This window comes from Denticeps clupeoides, chromosome 1, assembly GCF_900700375.1.
Source record: "Denticeps clupeoides chromosome 1, fDenClu1.1, whole genome shotgun sequence".
Taxonomy (NCBI): domain Eukaryota; kingdom Metazoa; phylum Chordata; class Actinopteri; order Clupeiformes; family Denticipitidae; genus Denticeps; species Denticeps clupeoides.
In genome coordinates this window covers 14,609,449-14,633,268 of record NC_041707.1, presented here as the reverse complement: position 1 = coordinate 14,633,268, position 23,820 = coordinate 14,609,449, and the positions used below count along the sequence as shown (strand labels likewise).

At 41.8% G+C, this 23,820-nt stretch overlaps 2 protein-coding genes across 5 annotated transcripts in view; one reads left to right on the top strand and one right to left on the bottom strand.

Moving 5' to 3' along the window:
* Positions 1–10,787, top strand: part of daam2 (dishevelled associated activator of morphogenesis 2) — an 85,314-nt gene extending 74,527 nt beyond the window's left edge. For both annotated transcript variants that reach the window (XM_028984550.1, XM_028984473.1), the window contains 6 exons: positions 772–940; positions 1,096–1,203; positions 1,577–1,637; positions 1,821–1,952; positions 4,665–4,835; positions 7,062–10,787. In XM_028984550.1, the coding sequence (XP_028840383.1) occupies positions 772–940; positions 1,096–1,203; positions 1,577–1,637; positions 1,821–1,952; positions 4,665–4,835; positions 7,062–7,280 (860 nt within the window). In that variant the 3' untranslated portion in view covers positions 7,281–10,787. The remainder of the gene's footprint in view (positions 1–771; positions 941–1,095; positions 1,204–1,576; positions 1,638–1,820; positions 1,953–4,664; positions 4,836–7,061) is intronic.
* A 682-nt stretch (positions 10,788–11,469) lies between these two features.
* Positions 11,470–23,577, bottom strand: mocs1 (molybdenum cofactor synthesis 1). Of its 3 annotated transcripts, none has more exons than XM_028984675.1 (11): positions 23,274–23,577; positions 22,441–22,579; positions 21,843–22,010; positions 20,568–20,732; positions 18,036–18,097; positions 17,630–17,741; positions 16,812–16,924; positions 16,135–16,245; positions 15,007–15,127; positions 14,018–14,065; positions 11,470–13,615 (listed from the first exon to the last, which is right to left on the bottom strand). In XM_028984675.1, exons 3-11 carry the CDS (start codon positions 21,997–21,999, stop codon positions 12,579–12,581), a joined length of 1,926 nt encoding a protein of 641 aa, XP_028840508.1. In that variant the 5' UTR covers positions 22,000–22,010; positions 22,441–22,579; positions 23,274–23,577; the 3' UTR covers positions 11,470–12,578. The 3 variants fall into 3 exon arrangements, with proteins under 3 accessions (XP_028840508.1, XP_028840599.1, XP_028840683.1); XM_028984766.1 differs by having other exon boundaries at positions 22,441–22,576; XM_028984850.1 differs by having other exon boundaries at positions 13,478–13,615; positions 13,998–14,065.
* Positions 23,578–23,820: the final 243 nt, after the last annotated feature.

The window sequence follows — 23,820 nt, the reverse complement described above, 5'->3', positions numbered from 1 at the left end:
TCAGTACTCATTTATTGTGGGCACCCAGTTTACCAATGTTTCATAGATTTACTCTAACATCCATTTGCTCACAGCCAGTAGAACTTGCTGGATTGTTAGATTCTCCCAAGTCCGTATACAGTCATGCTAAATGGCTGGAAATTGTGGGGTTATAAGTTAAAGGCTTAAAGGAATTTTGTCAGATTTTGGTCAAAGGTTAAGGTAACCGATCCTCAATTGGTTTGCAAATGTATAATTTTAGTTTTTTTTTTTTTTTGCTTTCTTGTTTGATCTAGAAAAATCTCATTAAACAGATTTTTTTGTCTTTTTCTGAGATGAGATTTATTGCCTTCAAAGATATCATTACATAACTCACAGATGAATAATGATTCAGGGATAAATACAAAGCATTGTAGGGCTTCCATTTGCTTCTCCTCAGCATTTTTGTTAAAATGATTTGGTTCTTCTGTCTTTGAAAGTCCTCCAGTTCTCTATAGGCATATTGTTAGCACCAGATTGATGGTCAGCTTTCAAAAACCACACATGTTTAGCCAGAGGGAGACAGACATTGACTGTCACAAACTTCAGGGCCGAGGTCCACATGTTCTCATTTCTGCTTCAGAGTTCTTGGCTCTGAACTTTGTGAACATTGAACTCTACTCATAAAGACTCACTGGCCAGAAAAGCAAAGCAGACAGGATGACGGATGAATCATACAGTCATTTCATTTTGGCTCAATGGTTTTATGCTTTACAGTTTTTCTTAACTCTGTGCCTTTTCCTATGTTATCAGCCATTTTACATGCATCTCGGGAGGTGGTGAGGAGCAAACGACTGACTCAGGTTCTAGAGGTGGTTCTGGCCTTTGGGAACTTCATGAATAAAGGTCAACGAGGAAATGCATATGGCTTCAAAGTCTCCAGCCTCAACAAGATCGTTGATACAAAGTCCAGCATTGACAGGTCAGGGATGCTTCAGTATACATGCTCCTGTCCTGAAACTCTACTCACTTTAACAAATTGAGATATCAACACATTGGACAGGAATACCTCCTGGACCTTGAAATTATTCTGATCTGGTTCACTACTGAGGGGAATCTGTGATGTTTCTCCTACAGGAATATTACTATGTTGCACTACCTAATTATGATCTTTGAGAAGAACTATACCGATGTACTCAGTATCCAAGAGGACCTTCAAAATGTACCAGATGCTGCCAAAGTCAAGTGAGTCAATTTTGCTATAGTGCTAGGGCACCATATTTGCTTAGTATAAGAATAAATGTATTACCTTACAAACAGTATGAAGTAGATTTTTTAAGGGAACAATAAGATGAAATTTAAGATGTGTTTTGAAGTAAAAACATACACTGAAATGTAATTGATTAATTGAAATTAGTGCCTGTACATGCAGAGTGCCTGTACATGCACTTATAACAAAACCAATTGTTAATGCAATTATGAAAAACAATTAGTTAAATTTCATTTAAGATTTTTCTCGTTTTTTAATAAAATATATAATTTACCCCAGGTGGCCTGCAGTGTAGGTAGAGAAATTAATATGTACTTTAAATGTCTTTTATCATAATTTCATTTTTAGTTTAGCTGAACTGGAGAAGGAAGTCTACAATATAAAAAGTGGACTGAAAGCTTTGGAAGCAGTGAGTTGTTGTATTTTTACCCCTCTCTCCCCTCCCCTCTATAATCATTCTTGTACAGTTTACTGCTAAACATGCAGACATCATGCTAATATGCAAAGATGTGCATGCTTTGAATATTTATATGGCTCACTAATGCCAAACCATTACGAATTGCTCATTTTCATACCCTGATCATCTGTTTAGGAGCTTCATTACCAGCAGAGTCGGGTACGTGACCGTGGAGACAAGTTTGTGCCGGTTGTCAGTGACTTCATCACGGTGGCCAGCTTCAGCTTCTCAGAGCTGGAGGACTTATTAAATGAAGCCAAGGACAAGGTAATGTTCAGTTTTGTTTGGGATTCAATCACTTTCAATCCAGTCCTGCATTTCAGTTCTTTTGCATTCACCTGAACGCTGGAGATTGATCTTTAATTATGCTTAAAGTTTTTTTAAAAATTGGAATTAGCACATTAGAGTGAAATCTGCATGAATAGCCACAATTGTACCATCCAAATTGTACCATTGTTTATCCAAAATTAACCTCAAATTAATTATCAAACCTCCACCTCGTGTCCAAGTCCTAATCTGGGAAACGGAGCGCATTACGAGGACATTAAAAGATCAGATGAAGCACAAAAGAAGGTGCTCGCTGATAGAGATAGCTCCCAGGCAACTGAAAGCAATTACAAGTTAATGAGGTGTTTTCCAGCCATGAATCCTCTGAATGGCTGGAGACTTGGTGGAAGCGCTGTGGGTCTAAGTTGAGCAGCCCGGCAGAGATGAGCCACGCTTTTGGACGTGGGATGGAGGGGAGGGGGCGGGAGAAACCCTGAAGGATGTGCCCTTTGATTTGTTCTGAAAGTCCTGAAGTTTGTCCAAGCCCCTACCCAACATCAGGAAACCCCTTAAGGGGGAGGGTGGGAAGGAAAACGAAAAAGCGAAGGAGAGAATGAGGATGATTGGAAAGCAAGAGAAGAGAGAAACCTTTGTGAATCTCAAGGCTTGAGCGTAATGATTTAAACATCCCAGGGAAATCCGCTGACTGGGGATGACCGCTTCATCCACCGCCCACCACCAGCACACTTGCCTGATTTATTTCTTTTGAAATGTGGCTTTAGTTCCAACATGTTACGACCCATATTTCAAGGATGAGAAGCAAAGCCGTTGGTGCATAGAGGTGTGTATTTTAGTGCAACCTTTGTCTGTTTCCTGCCCCTTTTTTGCAGTTATGGAAACTGTGAAGATGAGAAATATTGCTCCTAGATGAACCACCCAATATAGAGAAGAACTCTGTTGCCATCACCTCCCTTGGTTTCCCTAATTATTTGCTTAAGGACTGCCATAAAATGAAAAGTCCATTTGGACGTCAGAGGAAAACTGTGACCCGACAGCTCTGTTTGCCTTTGGAATACAAAGGAGCCCCTGTGCTCTCTGGTCCAGTGGGGCTAGCCGTCCATGCCTGCCACTCGTTTCAGCTCCCAGGGAGAACACAAATATGGGAGCTGAGACAGAGAGAGTAAGGGGTCTCTGACGCTTTCCTTTATGACTCAGTAGGATCTGGAGATGTGCAGAGAGTTGACGTAAAGCAGTCTCAAGTGTCTTGCTGTCTCGTTGGCCATAGCTCAGAACTGCACTCGTTGAAACTTTTTTTGGAAAAATTACAAGGTGCATTAAAGTGATTGAACATGAACGTTTGCAAATACAAGCAACAAGCATTCAGGACCTTTTTTTGTGTACAGTGATTGCATTCCTGGGCAGTTTGAGCTGCTGAACATACTGAGCTTCATTTTTTTTTAACTGATTAGATTGGGTTAGCAGGACATAGAAAATGAAAGCCTAACCATCCAAAAAGTGTTCAGGAATGAGGCCAAGGAAAGGGAGAATAAATGTTAGACTGACCTGTCCAGACCAAAATCATGGGCAGTTTGTAGGCTAGCCTGATGTTTTAAGTATACAGTTGCTTGGCCATTTTGAAGCACTTACGACTACTTAGCTTTGGCAACAAATTCATACAGTTTTGGTGTTCCTGGGAACCCAAATACACAGAAGAGCCTGGGTTTGTTTTTGCTTCTCATAGCAACAGTTCACTTCTACAGACCAGCAACCTTTCCAGGGTTTTTTCCTATTTGTCCTGGCAATAGGCTGACAATGTACTCAGTATGCTATCCTACATTTGCCTGAGCTACAGACGCAGAATGAAAAATGCATAATGTGAAATACATTTTTACTGCAATCTTAGCAGTGGAAATGCATTACAATGTCTCAGTCTGGCATTTAAATGTGTCCAGTCTTTATCGGTAATGCTCAGATATTTCTCATGATTGCTGCACAGTTAGCTGTGTGAATAGTGTGAATGTATTCTGCATAAGATCAGTGTGTGTTAACCCTCTCTTCATACCTCTTGGATTGTGGTCCTGAAGAGCAGAAGGGCCTGAAGAGCCTGGTCTGGTTATAGTTCAAGTGGTGGTGGTGGCAGCGATGACCATAGCATTGTGTGTGTGCGTGTGTGTGCGTGCGCACATGTGCGTGCTTGTGCACTTGCATGCTAATTAAGTGACTCTCCAACCTGATTGGCATAAACAGGGAAGCTGGCAGAAAGTGATTGCATAACTGCCGGTCCAGACAACTCCAATAACTTCTGTGTGTGTCTGATACAAAAGCGTCTCTTTGTGACCGCCACCCTCCTCCTGTGTAACTTTTTCACAGTTTTAACTACCAATTTGTCTTACTTTATTTTGGTTGACAGGGAAATTGAAATGACATAGCAGCACATGGGCTTAAGATGTGAACAGAATTCAAATCAGAATAGGCTTATACAAACATTCTCAGCAATGTATGTTGAAACTAAGACAGATCTTAGTTTGGTTTGAACATGACTGTTATGTATAAATAAGCTGACATGTCAGCAATACACATTTTATTAGCAACTACATACACATTAGGTTGAAATGATTTGTGACATCAGACAAAATCTCATATTAGATTAAGCCTCAACACATCCAGTTAGATGTTTTCCTCACCTTTTTTCATTGTATTTACTCACTCTAGTTTGCCAGAGCTCTGAAGCACTTTGGGGAAGAACAGGGTCTGATCCAGCCGGATGAGTTCTTTGGGATTTTTGACACATTCCTGCAGTCATTCAGCGAGGCCAGGCAGGACCTAGACAACATGCAGCGTCGGAAAGAGGAGGAGGAGAGAAGGGCGCGCATGGAAGCCATGGTGAGACACACACTTGCATACATACATGTATATATTAATTTTCCCTGATGTCCAATAAAATCAGCCATTCATATGAAACGTTTCACAAATATTCTAGAGTGAAATGTTTCAGAAGTTACCTCATTAGTGCACGGTTACACTATTTATAATTTGACTTTTGATCATCAAAGTATTGTCTTGCTTGAAAAATGAATCTACAATTTGATTCATTACACGAGACTGCTAATGGACAAAGTATAAATGATGACAATATGGCAGTTCAAATGAAAACTTTTGCCCTTACACCACATGACTGACTGGGTCTTCTGACCTCAATCTGCTTGCCAGGGTTTTAATTCAATGATGAGAGGCTGTGTTGGTTAAAGAGAGAAAGACAACACTTTTTCCTTTTTCTCTGCCTCATACACACATACACTCGCAGATGTTTGGGAGGGAAGCCAAATGTAAGAAAAAAAAAGTTGTTTGTCTCTCTACCGCTGGTTAATTGTCTGGTGGGCCCCAGCAGCAGTTGGGAGCTACTCGTCCCCTAGCAAATGCCAGGTCCTCCAGTCACTGGCCTCCCCAGGGGAGTCATGGGAATGAGCCTCGCAGAGAGCCAGACAAGTCTGGGAAAGGGGACAGCCTCCCAGACAGCCCCCCCTGTTCGGCACCCCTTAACACTTATTTCCCTCTATATTTGACACATGATACATGGCACACAAACACATGCTGCACACACATTCACAGAGTTTGACCAAACAGATACACGCAAATAAGTCAACCACACATTTGTAATTGTGGCAGTTTGGCAAATTTTAAATGGCAAAAACAGGAATGACAGGACCATGGAAATTCTGAACTGGGGGGTCCAGAGGTGAACCAGACCTTGTTTTTCTATTGAGGACATTGATAAGCACTTGAGTAATTGTATGCTTCAGTCTTGTAATTGTCTTAACATTCCTACTCAGGGGACCAGCGTCATTAGTAATCACCTAAAACTTTCACTGCTGTCTGAGATTTATTATCAGACTTGAAATGGTGTTGGCCCCAAAGCCATTCCATGCAGGATTGTGGTCTGTCATAAAGAACAAAATTCCTTTGCGGTTTGATCTGGGAACAGGAATATTGTACACTTGTATCTGGCAACCAGTTGATATATACACTAATATATAGTGATTTTTTTACAATTACAATTAGCATGCACTACCGTTCCTCTCTACACTCTTTATAAAGAAGAAAGCATCTACAACTTAAATTCCTAAAAACCATAGTAATGTTTAAGTCAGTATTACAGTTACTGTGGCAACTAGGTTTATTTAAGTATGTCAGTTTTTGGTATGAAGATCAACTATGGACTACGAAGCACTGATGTACATTGTTCTCGAAAGGAGTGTCTGCTAAATGGCGTAAATGTAAATAGGTTTCAACCAACATCTGGAAAGATTACATGAAAATTAGATGAAAATGAATGAAGACTGCATTTCAGTCTGACCCAGGTCACATTCACACAGCTTAAATAATGCAGCACGTGGTCCAGACCAGCTCTGAATGTGGCATTAGAGCTGCACAATTGTGATCCGCTCACCAAAGTCTGATGTTCACATCAGATCAAAAGGAGGGTCTGTCTAATTCTTGTAAAATATGTTTGCAACATATATAAAAAGTAAAGGACAATTTGAATAAACAAATATTGAACAGTGTGTTCCCAGTTGGAGCCATGGAAACCATGCAAACATCAGTGGACAAGTCACTTTCACTGATGCTACTTATGCAGAGCCCCCACTGATGATTGTTTTCTTTGGTTTTGTAATGGTACTCCAGAATCAGATGATTTGGTAAATGACAGGAAGGCCTGAACAATCCTGAACAGAACTGGTCCAAGTGCCCGTTCTCTTTTGGTGGAGAGCGGTTTGGCCCAGAAATGAACTAGAATTGAAAAGCATGCTTTGTTGATCTCTAGTGCTGATCTACATAAAACACGGTATTATCATAGTTTGGTTACAGACGCCCTTATCCAGAGCAACTTACAATCAGTAGAGACAGTCCCCCTGGAGTGTCTTGTTCAGGGACACAATGGTAGAAAGTGGGGTTTGAATCTTTACATTTGTGGTCTTCTGGCTTATAGGTGTGCTGAAAAGCTTCTTGGTTGGTAGACCTCCAGGACTCTGAGCTTATCTGTTGAAAGTGCTGATGTTGGCACTGTTGTGGAGGTGCCACTGATTCTGTACTGTGTGATCTTTCTCTCAGCTGAAGGAGCAGAGAGAACGAGAGCGTCGCTCTAAGAAGAATTCCAGCGGGAATCCGGCGGATGAGGTGGGCGAGTTTGACGACCTGGTGTCAGCGTTGCGTTCTGGTGAGGTCTTCGACAAGGACCTGTCTAAACTGAAGCGCAATCGCAAGCGCTCAGTAAACAAGCTGGAGGAGGGTGGAGGTCGCGAGAGGCTCGTCACCAAGGTCAACTATTAACCCTGACACTAGACATGATTGGTCCTAGCACAAATGCACAGCTTTGTAGGTCTGAAGGACTTTTGAAAGTGGAACCGTTTCGCCCAGTGGATTTGGGCCACAACTCTCGTGACCTATTGACCTTCAGACAGTAACTCTCCAGCACTGTGTAACGACGGCTTCCTGTCACTCTTTCCCCGTCCTTTGTTCCTGTCTTCCTCATTCACTTGGCGTCTCCAGTGTCTCCGCTCTTAAACTGTGGCTTCGCGGTCCTCAAGGGTTGCCAGTCTGGACAGTAAAAAAGGACCGATCGACCAACCACCCAATTAGAAGAACCTCATTCACCTACTTGCTTTCAAAGCTGCTTCAAGTCCTGAGGTTTGTGGCCTTGGCCCGATCTGGTCTGTCTTCTGCTGCAGAGGTGACTTCGCCAGCCCTTGCGGGGACCCGTGATCCACTGTGCAAATGTCTCTTCTCTTTCTGGTGCTTCTTGCGGACAGCCTTAAATAGCGGCTAAAGTAGCAACTCTGCTTAACATCAGGAGCACCAACAGGAGCCTCTGGAGAGGTGCTAAAACCAGGGGTCGCTTCCTCCCCTTGCTCACAGAACTGGTTCCCCTTTCCCAAGTGCCTCCTGAAACTTGTGGCATTCCCAAGGACTACCTCCAAGCTGGAGATTGACAGGTCTGAGGGAAAAAGACAGATTGCAGCATTCCAGTGCAACATCCAAAATGAAGGGTCAAGTAAAGTTTCTCAGATATATAAATAAATAAAGATTGTCATGGCATTACTTGGTGCCAAAGCAAAAATGACAAAATTATAAATATATATTAATATGGGGAAAAAATAATTCAAATTGTGTTTATATATTTATATATTGAAGCAGACATTGTAATTTTTTTTTTTATTATTATTATGGTTTTTGGATGTATGAATCTTTAATTTCCCAGCCATGTTTTGATTTTTTGCCCAGCTTATCCTGTTGCACTGTATGTTTTTTCTGTAAACCATGCCCCTTTACCCCTGACTGCATTCAGTGCCATTCTGCCCTAAAGGTACTTGGCCTTCAGACAACTTCGGGTCAGTAATTCTATGATTTCGTTTTTTGTTCAATTTTCTGAAAAGAGGTCCTTTTACACAGAAAGCACTTATGACCTGTAAGAATGATGCTAAATATGACCTGAACTGTTCACAAAGGGAATTATTCCTTTTTTTCTTCTTCTTTATTCATGCTCGTCCACCTAGACCGAGAACTCCAATGGGGGAAAAAAAATCAAGGTCAATGTGATGCAACCTACTATGTTTTCATTATTTTCATTCATGAAATATTTTTTCTGAGTGTGTCTTTTAGTTATTTTGTACCTTAGACAAAGGTTGTGCGAACATGGACACTTGAATTTTACTTCTGGCTGAGTGGGCAGTGACTTCTGGACATGGCCGGCCGTCTCCAAAATGGCTCAGATTAGACCATGACCCGACTGTTGCTAAAGAGCCAGACTGTAACCCATCTAAATTAAGTTTGTCACCCAAAAAACGTCTTTAGTTGCCGTCTGTTGTCTGTAGTGCGTTTACAGGAAGCGTCCGTAATTGACTACCAAGGCTAAAAAGTGAGAAGATTGAACTTTGTACGCTTAGAATCCAGAGACCAGAGTTTTTGTATAGTATCCAACAGGGGGGTCGAATGAATCCAACACACTCCTTCAAGGATTCGGCTTTGCAGAATTGCCTTTAGCTGCACTTGTGTGGATAGCTGCTGGAGTGTGATCCAGAGAGGAAATTTGAGGGAAAAAAAAATAAAAACAAGAAAAAAAATGTCTTGCTTCCTTTTTAGCATCCACACCCTCCTCCTCTCCTTATGTACTCTTTGTTTATGTCCAAGTGCCTTTTTCTTTTGTAGCCCATTTGTTGAGGTAACGTGTAGCTCCTTCCCCCACTTTTGAGCTGTATTGAGGTGTACTGAATTTGAAGCAGGATGGATAATTTTATGGATCTGTGTCCTCTTATCAGCCTGCGAGAACATGTGAGTTTAGTCATTTAAAAAAAAAAAAAAAAGAAATTGTATGGGCTATGGAATTATATTTTGAAAGGTATCATTGACTCAGTGTTTTGTCTCCTGTTGTCCCATGTCACTGGTAAAATTCACAAGAAAAATAAAAATTAGTTCAAAATGCCCATTGGGAATCAAACACTGTCCAGGGCTCTACGAAAGGCGTAATTTCTAGATGCCTTTCAGTAATTAAAATGTGGTTTAAACCAAATATAATCACTTATGTTGCACTTCTTTTGAGACAACTTCTTCAAGGTTCTTATCAAATTTGGGGTTTCATCCTTTTAATCTTTAATCTGTAAACCGGCATTGCTGTGAAATTGCACCCTGTGGTCTCAGGTCCCTGCATACATCTTCATGGAATTGGGATAATGGGTGTTCAGATGCACATTATTTCCTACACCATGCTGGAATGTTGACTTTAAAATAAAAAAAATAAAAAATGGGTTATTCTGACATAATTACACTTGTGCGGAGCAACTATACCTTCCATTCTTCTACCTGGTGACTGCTTTCATTATTTGAAGAGGGATGTAACATGCAGCACGAATAGTGCGGTGTCTCACCTATATCCACAAGTACTGACAAGTCCAATGGCTTTAATCCCACAAGCAAGTACCAGGAGGTATTTCAAAATCAGTATTATTATTTTTTTTTTTTTTATGATTTGGGTTATTTGGCCATTGGGTGGCCAAGCAAAAATGGTAATGTAGCCAGTTGCTTGATGCACTTTTGTTGTGTGGACATTTCTTTTTGTGCACCAACAAGGTCCATGGTCCTTTCTGATCCTGGTGCACCTTTTTTTAAAAAAAAAAAAAAAAAAAATGTAGCCAGCTTTTGGGGGGTGGTCTTTGAAGAAATAAATTAATGCTGCATGATCCACTGTCTTTCTGTCTGCGTCACAAGCTTTGAGGACCATGGTGCGATTCAGTTGAAAGCTAGCCTTCCGCTTCAGATTGGCCAATTACGCACACAATAAAAACAAACGACCAGGAGATGGTGCACAAAATCACGTGTGTTTCTTATAGACCTTTTCCCCCCGTTTTGTATAAATACTTCCACCATTGAAACTAGCTACACAATATTTGTATTATTTACTAGATTAAATTGCACCAGATTCTGAAAGGTTGTATATTGTGTGAAGTCAGTATTTTCTAAAGGCTGTTTTGACGGAAGCTCAACCGAAAGATGTATAGTGATGAAATATTTTGTACACCATTCTAGTTGTTTGAGGAAAAAGTAAAAATGGAGAAAAAATGTTAAGGAATGTTAAATTTTTTTCCTGTAAATTGTACCTCTATTTATTTGCCTTATTTAGTTTGCTATGTTTTTTGTATGTATACACAGCATTACAAAAATGTTATATAAAAGTATAAATATGAATAATTACACTTGTCCTTGTATGTTCAGAATTGTATGAAAATGGGAAGGTTGCACAACATGCATCACTTTGTAGGGTTCAAATAAACATTTTCCTTGGTAGACAACTATTCTTCACCTTTTTTCACACCATTTTATATCATATGTACAGCCTTTGAAATGTAGATAAAATACAAACTCAATATCTCCACTTTATTTTCCAGTCTACATTTGGTTTTACATAGCTCAAAGTTCAATGCTGCCCTCTGCTGCCTCGACACAAGGCTTTCAACAATCACACATCTTCAATATGGAGAAATTAATACAGTGATTCAGTGGATTCCAAAAGGTCTACATTCACAGAAGTACATTTCCAATAAGTGCAGTATTAATGAATAAGCATTATTAAATTACATCAGTTATCCTGTGAAACTATGAAAATTATTTTTATAACAGTAATCTGTCTTGTAATGTTTGCCAAATTTCTGGAGAAAAGTGAGTGTCACAACGAAATGTGCATTTAATAATCACCCATAATAGGCAGTGGGATGTGGGGACAGTAGGTTGCTCAGTGGCACCTTGGCGGTTTGGGCTTCAAACCAGCAACCTTCTGGTTACAGGTCCGCTTCCTTACCCGCTAGGCCACCGCTGATTATAAAGGAATGGGTCACCGTCAGTCAGGATTTGGCCCAGAAGTTGATTGACAGCATGCAAGGGTGATTTGCAGAGGTCTTGGGGAAAAAAAAAAAAAAACACTGCAACTATTGACTCTTTGCATAAAGTTGAAGTAATTGTCAATAAAAGCCTTTGCAAATTCTAAAATGCTTATAATTATACTTCAATACACCACAGAAACAACTGACAAAAAGATCTACAAACACAAAAGCAGCAAACCTTGTGAAAACCAGTATTTGTGTATCGTAGAACTTTTTGCCATGATTGTACAGTGCAAGGCACAGAATGAGCCACTAAAAATAGGGCAAGTTCTACTGTCATGCTGATGAGGGTAGAGGAAAAATTCATCCCCATAGTACCAGTCCCAATGTTAAAACCACATGGTGGTTAGCACTGCAGCTAATGCAACATTCATTACACCAGTCAAAAGTAACATGTTTACTGTAAACTTTTTATTAACTACAATAATCTGTTTTTATTCACCCCTAAGCTGTGTGGCTGGGATGCCCAGGACCAAGTGCCTTAAAACTGACCCATGAAAGGGATGTTTAACTCAAGCTGTCAGTTTGAGGCAGGTGCGATAATAGTAGCAGGAAGTTGGAGTGGGCGATATATTTAATATCCTCCATGTATCACAGCTTGTTCCAGGGACGATGTAGTAAATGACTATATCCTGACCATTGAGTAAAAATCGTATCATACATGCAGCATGTTCTTCGCTTTCAAGGTTCACTTCTCTGCCCTGTCAAAGCCCTCCCCAGCTAGATAACTCTCTTTGCACAACCTGGTAAGATGGCACAGTTGTATTAAATAGCTACAATCAACTTATAAATCACTTCTATAATCAATGTTATAATAAAGGTACTGAGATATATATTGTGTGCTGCAATAGTATTTTTGAGCCATATTGCCCAACCCTAGTTGGATGTAGTAGTGGTACTAATTGGCGAACTGTGTTAATTGTTACTACAACAATAAGAAATTAAATTTTTTGGGCCACTAAAAAAAAATTCATTCATTCAGGTTCTCAGAAAAGGGGTGTGATTGTGCACCCTAACTGGTTCCCCTTGCAGTTTGTACACCATTACTGGAGTCGACATGGATCCTGGAATATTGATATTGTGGAAGTGCAGAGATATCCTGCTGTGTTTAATACAGAATAAAATTAAAAAAACACAAATGCTAATGATTGCAGTTATTTCTATAGGCCAAAATCCCAAACATCCCTGATTTACCATTTTAAGGATCCCTGTACTGGTAATCACCCCTCTGGCCACCGGTTTTGTGCAGCAGCCTGACATTGGTGATGGTGATGGCACGGTTAACTGCTTTGCACATGTCATAGAGCGTCAGGGCTGCCACCGACGCCGCAGTCAGAGCCTCCATCTCCACACCTGTTCTGCCGCTTGTCTGGCAGGTTGCCGTGATGACGGCAACCTGGTCATCTTCCTGCAGCTCTATGGTGACTGCCACATGGTCCAAGGACAGTGGATGGCACAACGGTATGAGAGCTGACGTCTGTTTAGCCGCCATGATGCCTGAAATTTGGGCAACAGCCAATGCGTCGCCCTTAGAAAGCTGGTTGTCCCGCACCAGCCTGAAGGCTTTGGAACCCAGCAAAACAGTGGCAGTAGCCTTGGCAGTCCGTGGGGTCACTCCTTTACCTCCCACGTCCACCATGGCAGCCCGGCCCTGAGCATCTGTGTGGGTCAGACGGTCAGAAGTAGGGCTACTCTCAGCAGAATGTCTGTTCACGTCCTGGGGCTGGTCCGCCGTGGTCTGGTTATGTTTGTGACGTATCGTTTGTAGCATTGGAAGCACGTGACTGGTAAAGACGATATGGTAAAGGGGTACACTGGAAACATAGTGCCTGAAATCAGAACCCTGTAAAGTGGGCCTGACCAGGTTTGTGCGCATTTTTGTTAGAGCGGCATGAGTTCCATTAGATGCTGTCTTTGATTCGCAATTTTTCAAAACATTCGGCCTCAAAACCCCATCATACATCCTCCTCCTCATTTTGGAGTCACTAACATTTATATTTAAAGTGTGTTTTGGCCAATCTTGCCCAGTGGCAGCAGTGTCCGTTAATGTGGCCCTGGACGGGTCCAAAAGGCATTCGGCATGTTGAAAACCATGGTAACCACCTGGTGCAGAGCAGCGGAGCTTTGTTATTGCTGCCGACGACGCCTGGACTGTTGAATCTTTGAGACTAATTTGAGAGGGCAAAGAACTGATTTTGCCCCTGGTGCATCCCAGAGGCTGGCTGAATGATGGACCTGAGAGAGGAAAAGTGAAGAGTTTCATGTGAAGATGACAGGGTCTTTGCAATTTTTCCCCCTCCAAGCACAAAACATTTTGAATTTCCACAAAACATTCATGTACACTCAATTCAAACAATTCAGACCACACTCCAAAGATAACCAGTAGGTGGCGATATTCACCAAATCACGTCAGAAAAGATTCGGATTTCTTTTTTTTGACTGCTAATAAACTGATGGGACTAGGAATTCTTAAACTATGGACTGTTTCTATCACACAGAAACTAATTCTATATTCACTATTGAAGGAGAGTGAATGTGGATGGAGTCACCTGGTCCCTCCCTCCTGACTCTACATTCTAGTTGTGCTATGTCGGAGAGGTGTGAGAAAGTTACGTACAGCCAAGTCAAGTCACCCACCGATGAGGATCATGGGTCTATTCTTCATCTGCGATATACTGAACATTCCTAAAAAAAAAAGAGAAACAGAGCAACAGGTCAGGGGCAGTGGTGGCCTAGCAGTAAAAGAAAACGGCCCCGTAATTAGAATGTTGCCGAGTTTGGGTTCGAATCCCGATCTGCCAATGTCCCCACACACTGCTCCCCGGGCCCCTGCCACTGCTCACCAAGGGTGATGGTTAAATACAGAGGGCACATTTTGTTGTGTCACTGTGTGCTGTGCTGCAATGTTTCACTTTACTTTACTTTATTTTGCAGACGCTTTTATCCAAAGCGACTTACAGGAGGAAGACACCTGCAAATCTAGTTTGATTTCTATAGTATAGTTCTATAGTTTCACAATGACAATCACTTCACTTTCAACTTTTCAATTAAATCTATATGAGTTTCTGCAGTCAGCTGCATTATATAAACACACTGGAACATAACTAGGGTCACTGGGTTGATTTAGGCAGGACTGATTATTCACAGAGACTGAGCAATCTGCAGTGGAACGGCACACACACACATTCAGCCCACGGCTCCAACGGAAAAAGACAGCATGAGGGGAAAGGGGAAATAAAAATGGCAGATGATCATAAAAAGTACTACATGAAGGTAGATTTTTTTTTTATTATTATTTAAAATAAATAAATAATAACATGTTTAAATGGAATAAAAAATGTTTAGATGGAATATCCCAGTCAGAAGTTTGCATGTGTGGACATGTACATTTCCATGTGACAGCGTTTATTGTATCGTTTTGTAGGAGTCATACTAAGTCAATGCCAATCAAGCAAAGTCAAATCTGCAGTAAGGCATCTGTGAGAGTATAGGAAGTAGTCAAGATGGGAAAGACAGTGAAAGCTGCACAAACAGGAAAAATTATCATTATCCATCAATGCCTGCATATAATTCTGATTTCTGAGATTTAAAATAATAAACAAAAACTTTGCGGCGTGTGACTGTACCTGCATGCTGCTGCTTCTTTCTGCCCACAGCAGCACAGATGACCTGAAGCAGCTCCTCATGAGACGCTCCGGAACGCAGAGAGTCCCTCAGAGAAACCTCAGAGTTCCCAAAAAGACACACCTTCGAAAAAGGCAGAAGCAGCTCAATCAGCAGACCAAACTCTGGATAAGGGCATCTGATAAATGCCGTAAATGAATATACAAAGATACAGTTAACTAGACACAACATTATTACCGGTCTCTGCTTCTTGAACTATTTGGTAGTGTTGTAGTCAAGACCACCTAAACAGAGACCAAGACATTGCCTAGACCGGAGGGTATCAAGACTAAGACCAAAAACCGACTAGTGCTAGGAAAGACATCACATTACTCAGATCAAGTGTAGAGAAAAAGTGAAAGTCAAATGATTGTCATTGTGATTGTGAAACAGCACACGGTGCACACAATGAAATGTGTCCTCTGCTTTTAACCATCACCCTTGGTGAGTAGTGGGCAGCCATAACAGGCGCCCAGGGAGCAGTGTGTGGGGACGGTGCTTTGCTCAGTGGCACTTTGGCAGCTTGGGACATCAAACCGGGAACCTTCTGATCATGTGTCTCATTTCCTTACCCGCTAGGCCACTGCTGCCCTGGACCTCATATTACTCATTAAATCTAATTAATGTTATCTTTTCCATATGTTTGTCATTTGTCATAATACTCACCATAATAAGAAGAATTAATAAGAATAAATCATATTCCCCTCTCCTATAACCATTTCATCAGACCTCGTCAAGGGAAAGAGATGAGATCTACCAGAAAGATGTTCATATTAAGTCTCTTATACCAAGGACAGAGGCCTCACTTAAGATATCAATATGGTTATGTAATGATCCCTTGCTTTTTTGAAGCATTGAAGACAATGGACAATTGGGTCTTTAAATGTTCACTGACTCCCTTAAATACATTTTCTTCCAGGGAATTCATCAAATTAACATTAGTTAGACACTGTTGGTTCACTGATTTACAGACTTAACAAAGGGTAGTGTACGGAGCCCCTAAACCCCTAACTGGTTTCCATATCAATGATGGGAGTTATGGATTACACTTCCAGTCACACTTCCAGTGCTTAGTAGCGCAGAATACTTACCTTAAGGTTCCCATCTGCAGTTATGCGCAAACGATTGCAGGAGCCACAAAAATTTTCGGACATAGAAGTGATGAAGCCCAACTGACCCTGAAAGCCTGGAACCTTGAAGGACTGAAGGAAAATAAACACTTTTAAATATCACCAGGAAAAAACCTGCAGCACTCTGTTCTGTCAAGTGTTCAATGGTCCCCCAGATCCAGCAGGTTTGGACTTTGAGTTGGTTTCAAACCATTTAACAAAAAGCCATTATAGTGAATGTCATACTAGAATTAAGAGCATCTAAAAAGTCTAATAATCTGTAATCTACTAATAAAGCTTGCTGGAGGCACTACTATTGGAGGGCTGTATTAGGTCAAAATTTGGGGTTTCATTAGAACAAAAGTAAAACCATGAAAGCTAAATAAAAAAGCAAGCTCCTACTGAATTGTCTCCCACTGTGGTCTCTACGCAAAGGTTATCTATAGGTTTAGGAACTGATATTTGCTTACCTTTCCAATACAGAATTAATAGAATTAATAGAATTAACCGGTCAGTGAAGCAAGAGTCATTGTTTACTGTTAATTCCAATGCTTTAAATTATATTATAATGTAAACATTACACCATACTGCCACACCCTAGGCGCCACAATCAAATATTTCTTTGGAACATGTTGAGCAATGTCTGGATGCTGATTCACCTTGGCTGTGTCTGCCTTCCCCCCGGGCAAGGACTCCAGGTTGGGCCACTGCTGCCTGATGCGGTCCAGCATCTCCTGGTAGCTCACCATCTTCTTGAAGTTCCATCTGTTGCCTGCTCAGGGTTAGACAGACAGACCACGAGTCATATATTACGGCCATTTTTCATGTGTTTTCTCATTCAGGTAAACACATTTCTCCACCAATTTCACATATTGCAACAACTGACACAGGACATTTCACTTTTGTAATCTTTTAAATGCCCACTTGTCCCTGGTCTCTACAGTTTTTCTTGTCCCAGTCATATTCCACCTCCTGCCCAAACAGCGAATAATAAAACAATACATAATTGGATCTGAAGGAACTGCCTGGCCTCTTGAAGACAAAGATATGTTGTGAAATATCCTCCTGAGTGCCATATTTGTTCTTTTACTGGTTGCTGGAGAGCTGTGAAGGAAAAGTGAGTCACTGTTTGCATACCACGACCCACACTGCTTCTAACATGCACGCCTATGAAAATTTGAATATGGCAGCAGCTAACAGAGCATGCTTCCTGTGGTAAAAGAAAATAATCAACAAGAAATAATACATAGACATACATAATAATACACTTGCACAGAAAAATAAGCCCTACAGTTAATGGCTCATACATCTAATGTCATGATTATGAGGCTAAGCTCCTTAGTCTAGTAATGAAAACTTTCACCCCTAAACCAACTGTTCAATAGGCAAAACTTAAATGTGCAGAGTTGTGCCGGAAGGCTAACCAAAATGCACACATGAACATTATCTATAATTTAATATATGGTGCCATACCTACCATCAAAGGGCATGTACTCAATAAAGCGCACATCCAGGGGCTTAGTCTCAGTCAAGGACACAAAGTCCAAAATCTCATCTTCATTCAGACCCCTCATCACCACACAATTAACCTGAAAGCACAGTATGGAGTTCAAGCCTTTAACCACATGAATGGAAGCAGGAAAACGGAGGCTAAACTGTTCCCACATTTCAAAGACAAGCAGACATCTGGCAACCCCAGGACTGCCTGATGGGCTGCATGAAGTCATAAAATGTGATATAACATAAAATACAAAAGTGCCACACATGAGATGTCCCACACACTTAGTCATTTTTAAGAGCTCGTTAATAAAATCACACACAACCTTTTAAACAAAAAGTGATAAACTTTTCCATGAGGAAAAGCATTCTGCCTGTTGAGTTACCTTGACTGGTCTGTAGCCCATCTCAATGGCTTTCTCAATGCCTTCCATCACTTTATGGAACCCTGTGGAAAAACAGGGAAATCTCTCAAGACTATTGAGGACAAAAGTTGGGAATGAACCAAAATATGCATTCAGTGTAAAATGTGAATCAAGCTTGTTCATGTTTTTCATTGTAGGAGTTACTCCATAATTACAAAAGAAATCATAAAATGTAAAAAATATTGGTACAAAATCACATTTTAAGATAAGACAAAAGTACATAAATAAAGCAGGATGTTCGCAATTAACCCGGGGACTGAAAAATGTAAATAACATTCCTTCTCTGACGGACCAAACCCTGCACTGTGCTTCTAGTCCTGTCTAATCCATCTGTTCCTGACTGCTGGACGGCTGCCCCCTAATGCTTGGTCCCTCTGTCAAGCCAGTGGGAATGAAATAGCCTCTGCCAAACACTAACATTTCCAACACAGCCGACTAAAAACAATAAAAAACCAGGTCCAATCAGAAATAGTGAGGCATTAGTACTAAGGTTGTGACTATGCACTTGACTTGCTTCGATTCGTTTCTATCTGCATAGTATGTTTTCCTCACAATTTTATTTAACAAAATGAGCCACAAACAAATAATGATTGGAAATCATGGGGCAAATAAATTACATGTGCTGATTAATTATTTTGCTGTAAAAGTGCATTTATAAATTTTGCTATATGAGTGAATGAATAATCAACATTATAGACTTTCAATGTCTTTTATTAAATAAAACTGTAGTCATGTTTATTGCAAATTACTTATGTTTACTCTCATTGGCAGTGATGCCCACTAAGGCACAATATATTTGTCTCCCCTTTTGGTTTCCTTTCTGTGATGTAAAGCGGCTGGATTTGGGACATTATATGGCTTTTTATAGGTCTTAGTGGTCTCATAATAGTGTATCTGAAGTCTCTTTCCGAAATTCTCACTCACTTAAAAATGTAGAATTACAGCAGTAAAAACAAAAACCAGGTAAAATCACATATGTTCTTCTCCAACTTCTATCTGCTTATCATGTGCTTGCAGAGCATTTCAGTCATTCGCTCCAGGCGCCCTCCTAGATTCAATACACACAGAACACGCAACCCATACAACCTGCGCACCTTCTCCCAGGCTTCGACGTGTTACCCTGAGTACTCATTCTGGCTGTGGAACTCGGTCGGCGGTCAACAAAGCTGACTTCATTCCAGCTTTTGCAACAGAACTCAAACTCCAAGCACTCGCACGGACTGAGACCTGGATCTGCCCCCACGACTCTGCTACACCTGCAGCCCTTTCCACAGACTTCTACTTCTCTCATACCCCCGCCCCACTGGTAGGGGAGGTGGCACAGGCTTGCTCATTTCCAAGGAATGGAGAGTCACTCCAGTTTCTGCAACTCAAACTACCAGTTTTGAATCCCATGCAGTTACTGCATGGAGTCCTTTAAAAATCCACATCCTTTATAGTCCTTCAGGTCCACTCTCTACACCATTATAGATGAGGAACTGCCCCTTGTGCTACTGGGAGACTTCAATCTCAACCTCCTCAAGCCACAAACAGCTGATTTCCAAAATTTCATCTTGGCATCCAGCCTCACATTTCTCAGCAAACCAGTAACGCACAGAGCTGGAAAGCAACTACATCTCGTACTTACACGCAACTGCTCCACGGCCAACGCATCTGTCGTTCCTCTACATGTATCACTCTTGTATTAATTTCAGACTATTCCACCTGGCATGCACCACACCCCCATCACACTTAACACAATTTTGCCGTAATATCTGCACCCTCTCCCCTACTCGACTGTCTTCTGTTGTTTCCTCTGAGCTTTCACCCCTAGGCATCCTCTCTATTAAGGACCCTAACTGTGCCACAGACATCCTCTGCTCCACACTAACCTCTTGCCTTGAGAGACTCTGCCCTCTCATCTCAAAAACGAAACATGCGGCTCCAATCACTGAGCAACTACAATGCTTTGCCATGAATGTTGGTGCAGTCACTTTTTTAGGGGCGGGGTGGGAAATGCTCTGGCGGGCAATGCATGAGAAAGGGGAGGTAACCTTTTGCCCTTATGACAACATAAGGGGAGACATTCCAGACCGTCTGATCAGCCGCTCTCTGAATGGTGAAGCAGAAAGCACTCTTTATATATATCACAATTTTTAGCCACTGCAGGACCATAGACAGCCTAGGGAAACTCGTATTAATGTTGAATCATTTCACAAAGTGAAATTTTCATAATAGGGGACCTTTAAGAGATTCGATGTGTCAAGAGGGCGGCGAAGGCAGATTATGGCTTTGCTTTTCAACGTAACACAATGTATCGCAATACATTTTTTATCTGTACCAGTTTTAGTCCTCACACATTTATATCCAGGGTTTCTGCAGGTTTATGGAATCCAAATTTAAGACTTGTTAGGGATCCGTGGACACTTTAGGCCAATTCACAGGCCACAATTGCATCCGTAGTTAGTACAGTTAGTACACAACAAGAATAACACAGCTGAGTAAAGGGCTCACCTTTTCGTCTCACGATGAATTCAAACTTGGCTGGTACTAAAGAGTCTAGGCTGATGTTGAGCAGGTCCAGCCCAGCATCCTTTAGACCAGGAAGCAGTCTTGACAAGTTCATGCCATTCGTTGTCACAGCAATGGTTTTCAGTCCCTCTAATTTCCGCATTTCCGCTACAGATAAGGAAACCATGAGCAGACAAAAAGCAGAAATTAAATCACTAAATAACCCAATTCATTCACTCGATCACATGCAACGTAACGCTGAAATGGGACACAATGGCATAGCTCCTGTCTCCATGCTTTCATTGCATCTAACAATGTTGTAATCACTAAAAACCAGCATGTGACTAAGTTAAAATCATCTGTTCATTTCACTTGACAGGGAAGTCTTCTGTCATATTTCAAAACTGAGGATAATTGATCATTATTATCAGAAAGAAACTGTATAATTAACAAGCATGTGACACACACACAGCTTATACATAGTTCAGACGTTGGTGCTCGGAAATTTTGGCCAAACAGATTTAAAGGCATCGTTTTTCATTATTGCTCACATCTATTTGCACTGTTCAAATAAACCCTATGCACCGAGAAAACCCAAAATTTCAGTATAGTACAGTCCGTAATCGTGGAATTTACAAATCCCTGATCGTTATCCAGTTGGGGCAAGGCAGCGGTTGCACCCACCATGCACGCATTCACTAATGGCAGAGTTAGAATCAACAATCCAGCTAATGTACATTTGGACTATAGGAAAGAAACTTGAGAACCCACTGAAAAGCCACACCAACAAGGGAAGCGCATGCAAACTCTACACAGCAGTGACCACCGAACCACTCTGGAAGTAAAAATATGGGTCTGATACTGATAAAGCACTTTTGGCATACTTGATGTTTTCTGTTGGTGTGGGTGAGTTTGGGGATTGAAACCAGCAGTGTTAACAGAGAACCCAGAGTTCAAAATGAAAGACCAAAAGGAGAACAAGATGTCCTTCTAGCTGTGCTGGCTAAGCAGAAGTAAGGAGCTGACATGAAGAAAAAAAGGGAAGGATGGAGTGGCCTGTCACAGCAAATTAGCTCCTCCTGGGACATTCAAACCCTTCACTGCTGCGACCTCGTTCCCAAAATGGACTCTGAACACATTTACTGGAATATGGACATTCAAGAAATGTATTGACCTGAAATTGTAATGAGCTTAAAAGTCAACGGATAATCAGCCTGTCAAGAAATGCTCATCTAAAAATTAACCTGCAATAAAACCACGCTGTGCTCGCTCACTCACCAATAATATCTAGAACATCTGGTCTGATGAGTGGCTCTCCGCCCGTGAGGCGGATCTTGTCCACGCCTTCCTGGACGAACAGCCTGGCCAGGGTCAGCACCTCTTTGGTGGTCAGGAGTTGGGAACGAGGAGTCAGTTTCACCCCTTCCTCTGGCATACAATACTGGCCTGAACCCAGATAAGGGGGGGGGGGGTTGGTTATGAAATACTTAAATCCTCTGAATTCTTGCACCTAGAGCAGCAGAAGACATGCAAGCTATGATGATGCAATGACCAACGGCATAGATTAGAAGTTCTTTGAAGACAGGGGTGGCAAATTTACAATGCCACCTACTTGCCCGGCATACGCACTGCAGCATTCTCACCAATTCATGCTCTCCTCCATGAACAGTGATATTTATTCCTGCAAATTATATAAAAATTATGAAAATAATAAGATCTGATCAATCCACATATAATTCACCCCTATCTCTCCAGGGTCGCTCTATAATGTGGCAGATGAGATCAGGCCAACGATGAGGCCTTTATTAGGACAGAGGGATGTGTCGCGTTTCACTGAGCAGTGTTATTCAGAGGAGATGGACGTAAACCGACTCACAGCGAAGGTTACATTTCTCCGTTAAAGAGATGCGCAGGTAGTTGTGCCTCCTTCCAAAATTGTCCGTTAAGAAGGCTGAAAAGGGCAAGACGTCGTCCTTAAAAGCGAGTCTCCGGTCCTCAGGAACCGCAGGACCCTGCTGGCAAATTGAGCATAAAAAGTGAAAGGAAGGAATGAATGTGGGAAAGAAAACCGACTATGCTTCACTATCACTTTTAAACAGAGGTCAGTGAGAACTCCACTGGTTTCAGGGGGCAAAACACGGAAGCTCGGCGCCAAGCCACAAGCCGAAGTCCAGTTTGCACTGTTCCACAATAAACAGTCACCGGGCGGCAAAAAAACCATCCACCGGCTTCCGAAAGCCACAAAGCTCATCAATAATTGCCATGATATGTTTCTATTTTAAAAAAATATTCTACACAAATACAGAACAATAGACTTTGCAAGTATTAGAAACTGTCACTGGATAACTTCAATACTGCAGGCCAGGACTGAGTAGCTAGGTTGAGTAAGTTTATTCATGAATTATTAACGAAAGCAAAGTTATAGCTGTTCATATTTACTGCCAATATTTGACTGTTTTTGCACATTGTTCCTTGTAAAAGTGAAAACCACTTAAAAAAAAACCGAACTGGCATGAAATGAAACAAAAAATGAGGTTAAACTTAAACGCGGCTCCGCCGAATGCGTTTGAAAATGAAAGGCGGCCTCAGTAAATGATAGTTCTGGTTAAACATTTCCAGACGGCCTGGTGTCATGATGAAACGCGGCGATAAGTGTCCGCCTGCGGAACTTTACCCGGGAGAAAATGAGGCGGACAAGTTGGCTCGTACCTCCGCGCGTTTCGCTTTGCGTCCCACGTCCGAGTAAACCGCGGCTCTCGAGTCCGCCGGCGACTCCAGTTCAACGCTGTTTTCTTCTCGTGTCGCACTTGCGAACCACCGCCTCTGCAAAGCGCCGCCACCCGCCGCCGCCGCCGCAGCCGCGGGCGGACAGTTCCAGGCGCCGCGCCGAGAGGCCCGCGGCCTCGGCGCGCCCGGCCGAGAGCAGGCGCAGGACCCTGCGGGACTGGTGAGCCATGCCACGCGGTGAGGAGCCTGCGTGAACTTCGCGCAGTAGCCTTGCGACCTGGGGACCTGTCACTGGAACCACGCGGGAGGCGGGGCTTGTTGGTCCGCTGGTGCCGCCGTGATGCATCCTGGGTACTGAAGTTTTGTTTTGTCGTCAATGGAACACGGTTTAATAAATTCCGATTACATTACAGTTAAACACAAAATGGGGAAAGGCCGAAAAGGTTCATGGCTGCGTAATTTAGGATGTCTCATAAAAATCTAAAGGTGCATTTGATTGTCAATGTATGTAAATACATCATTAGATGTA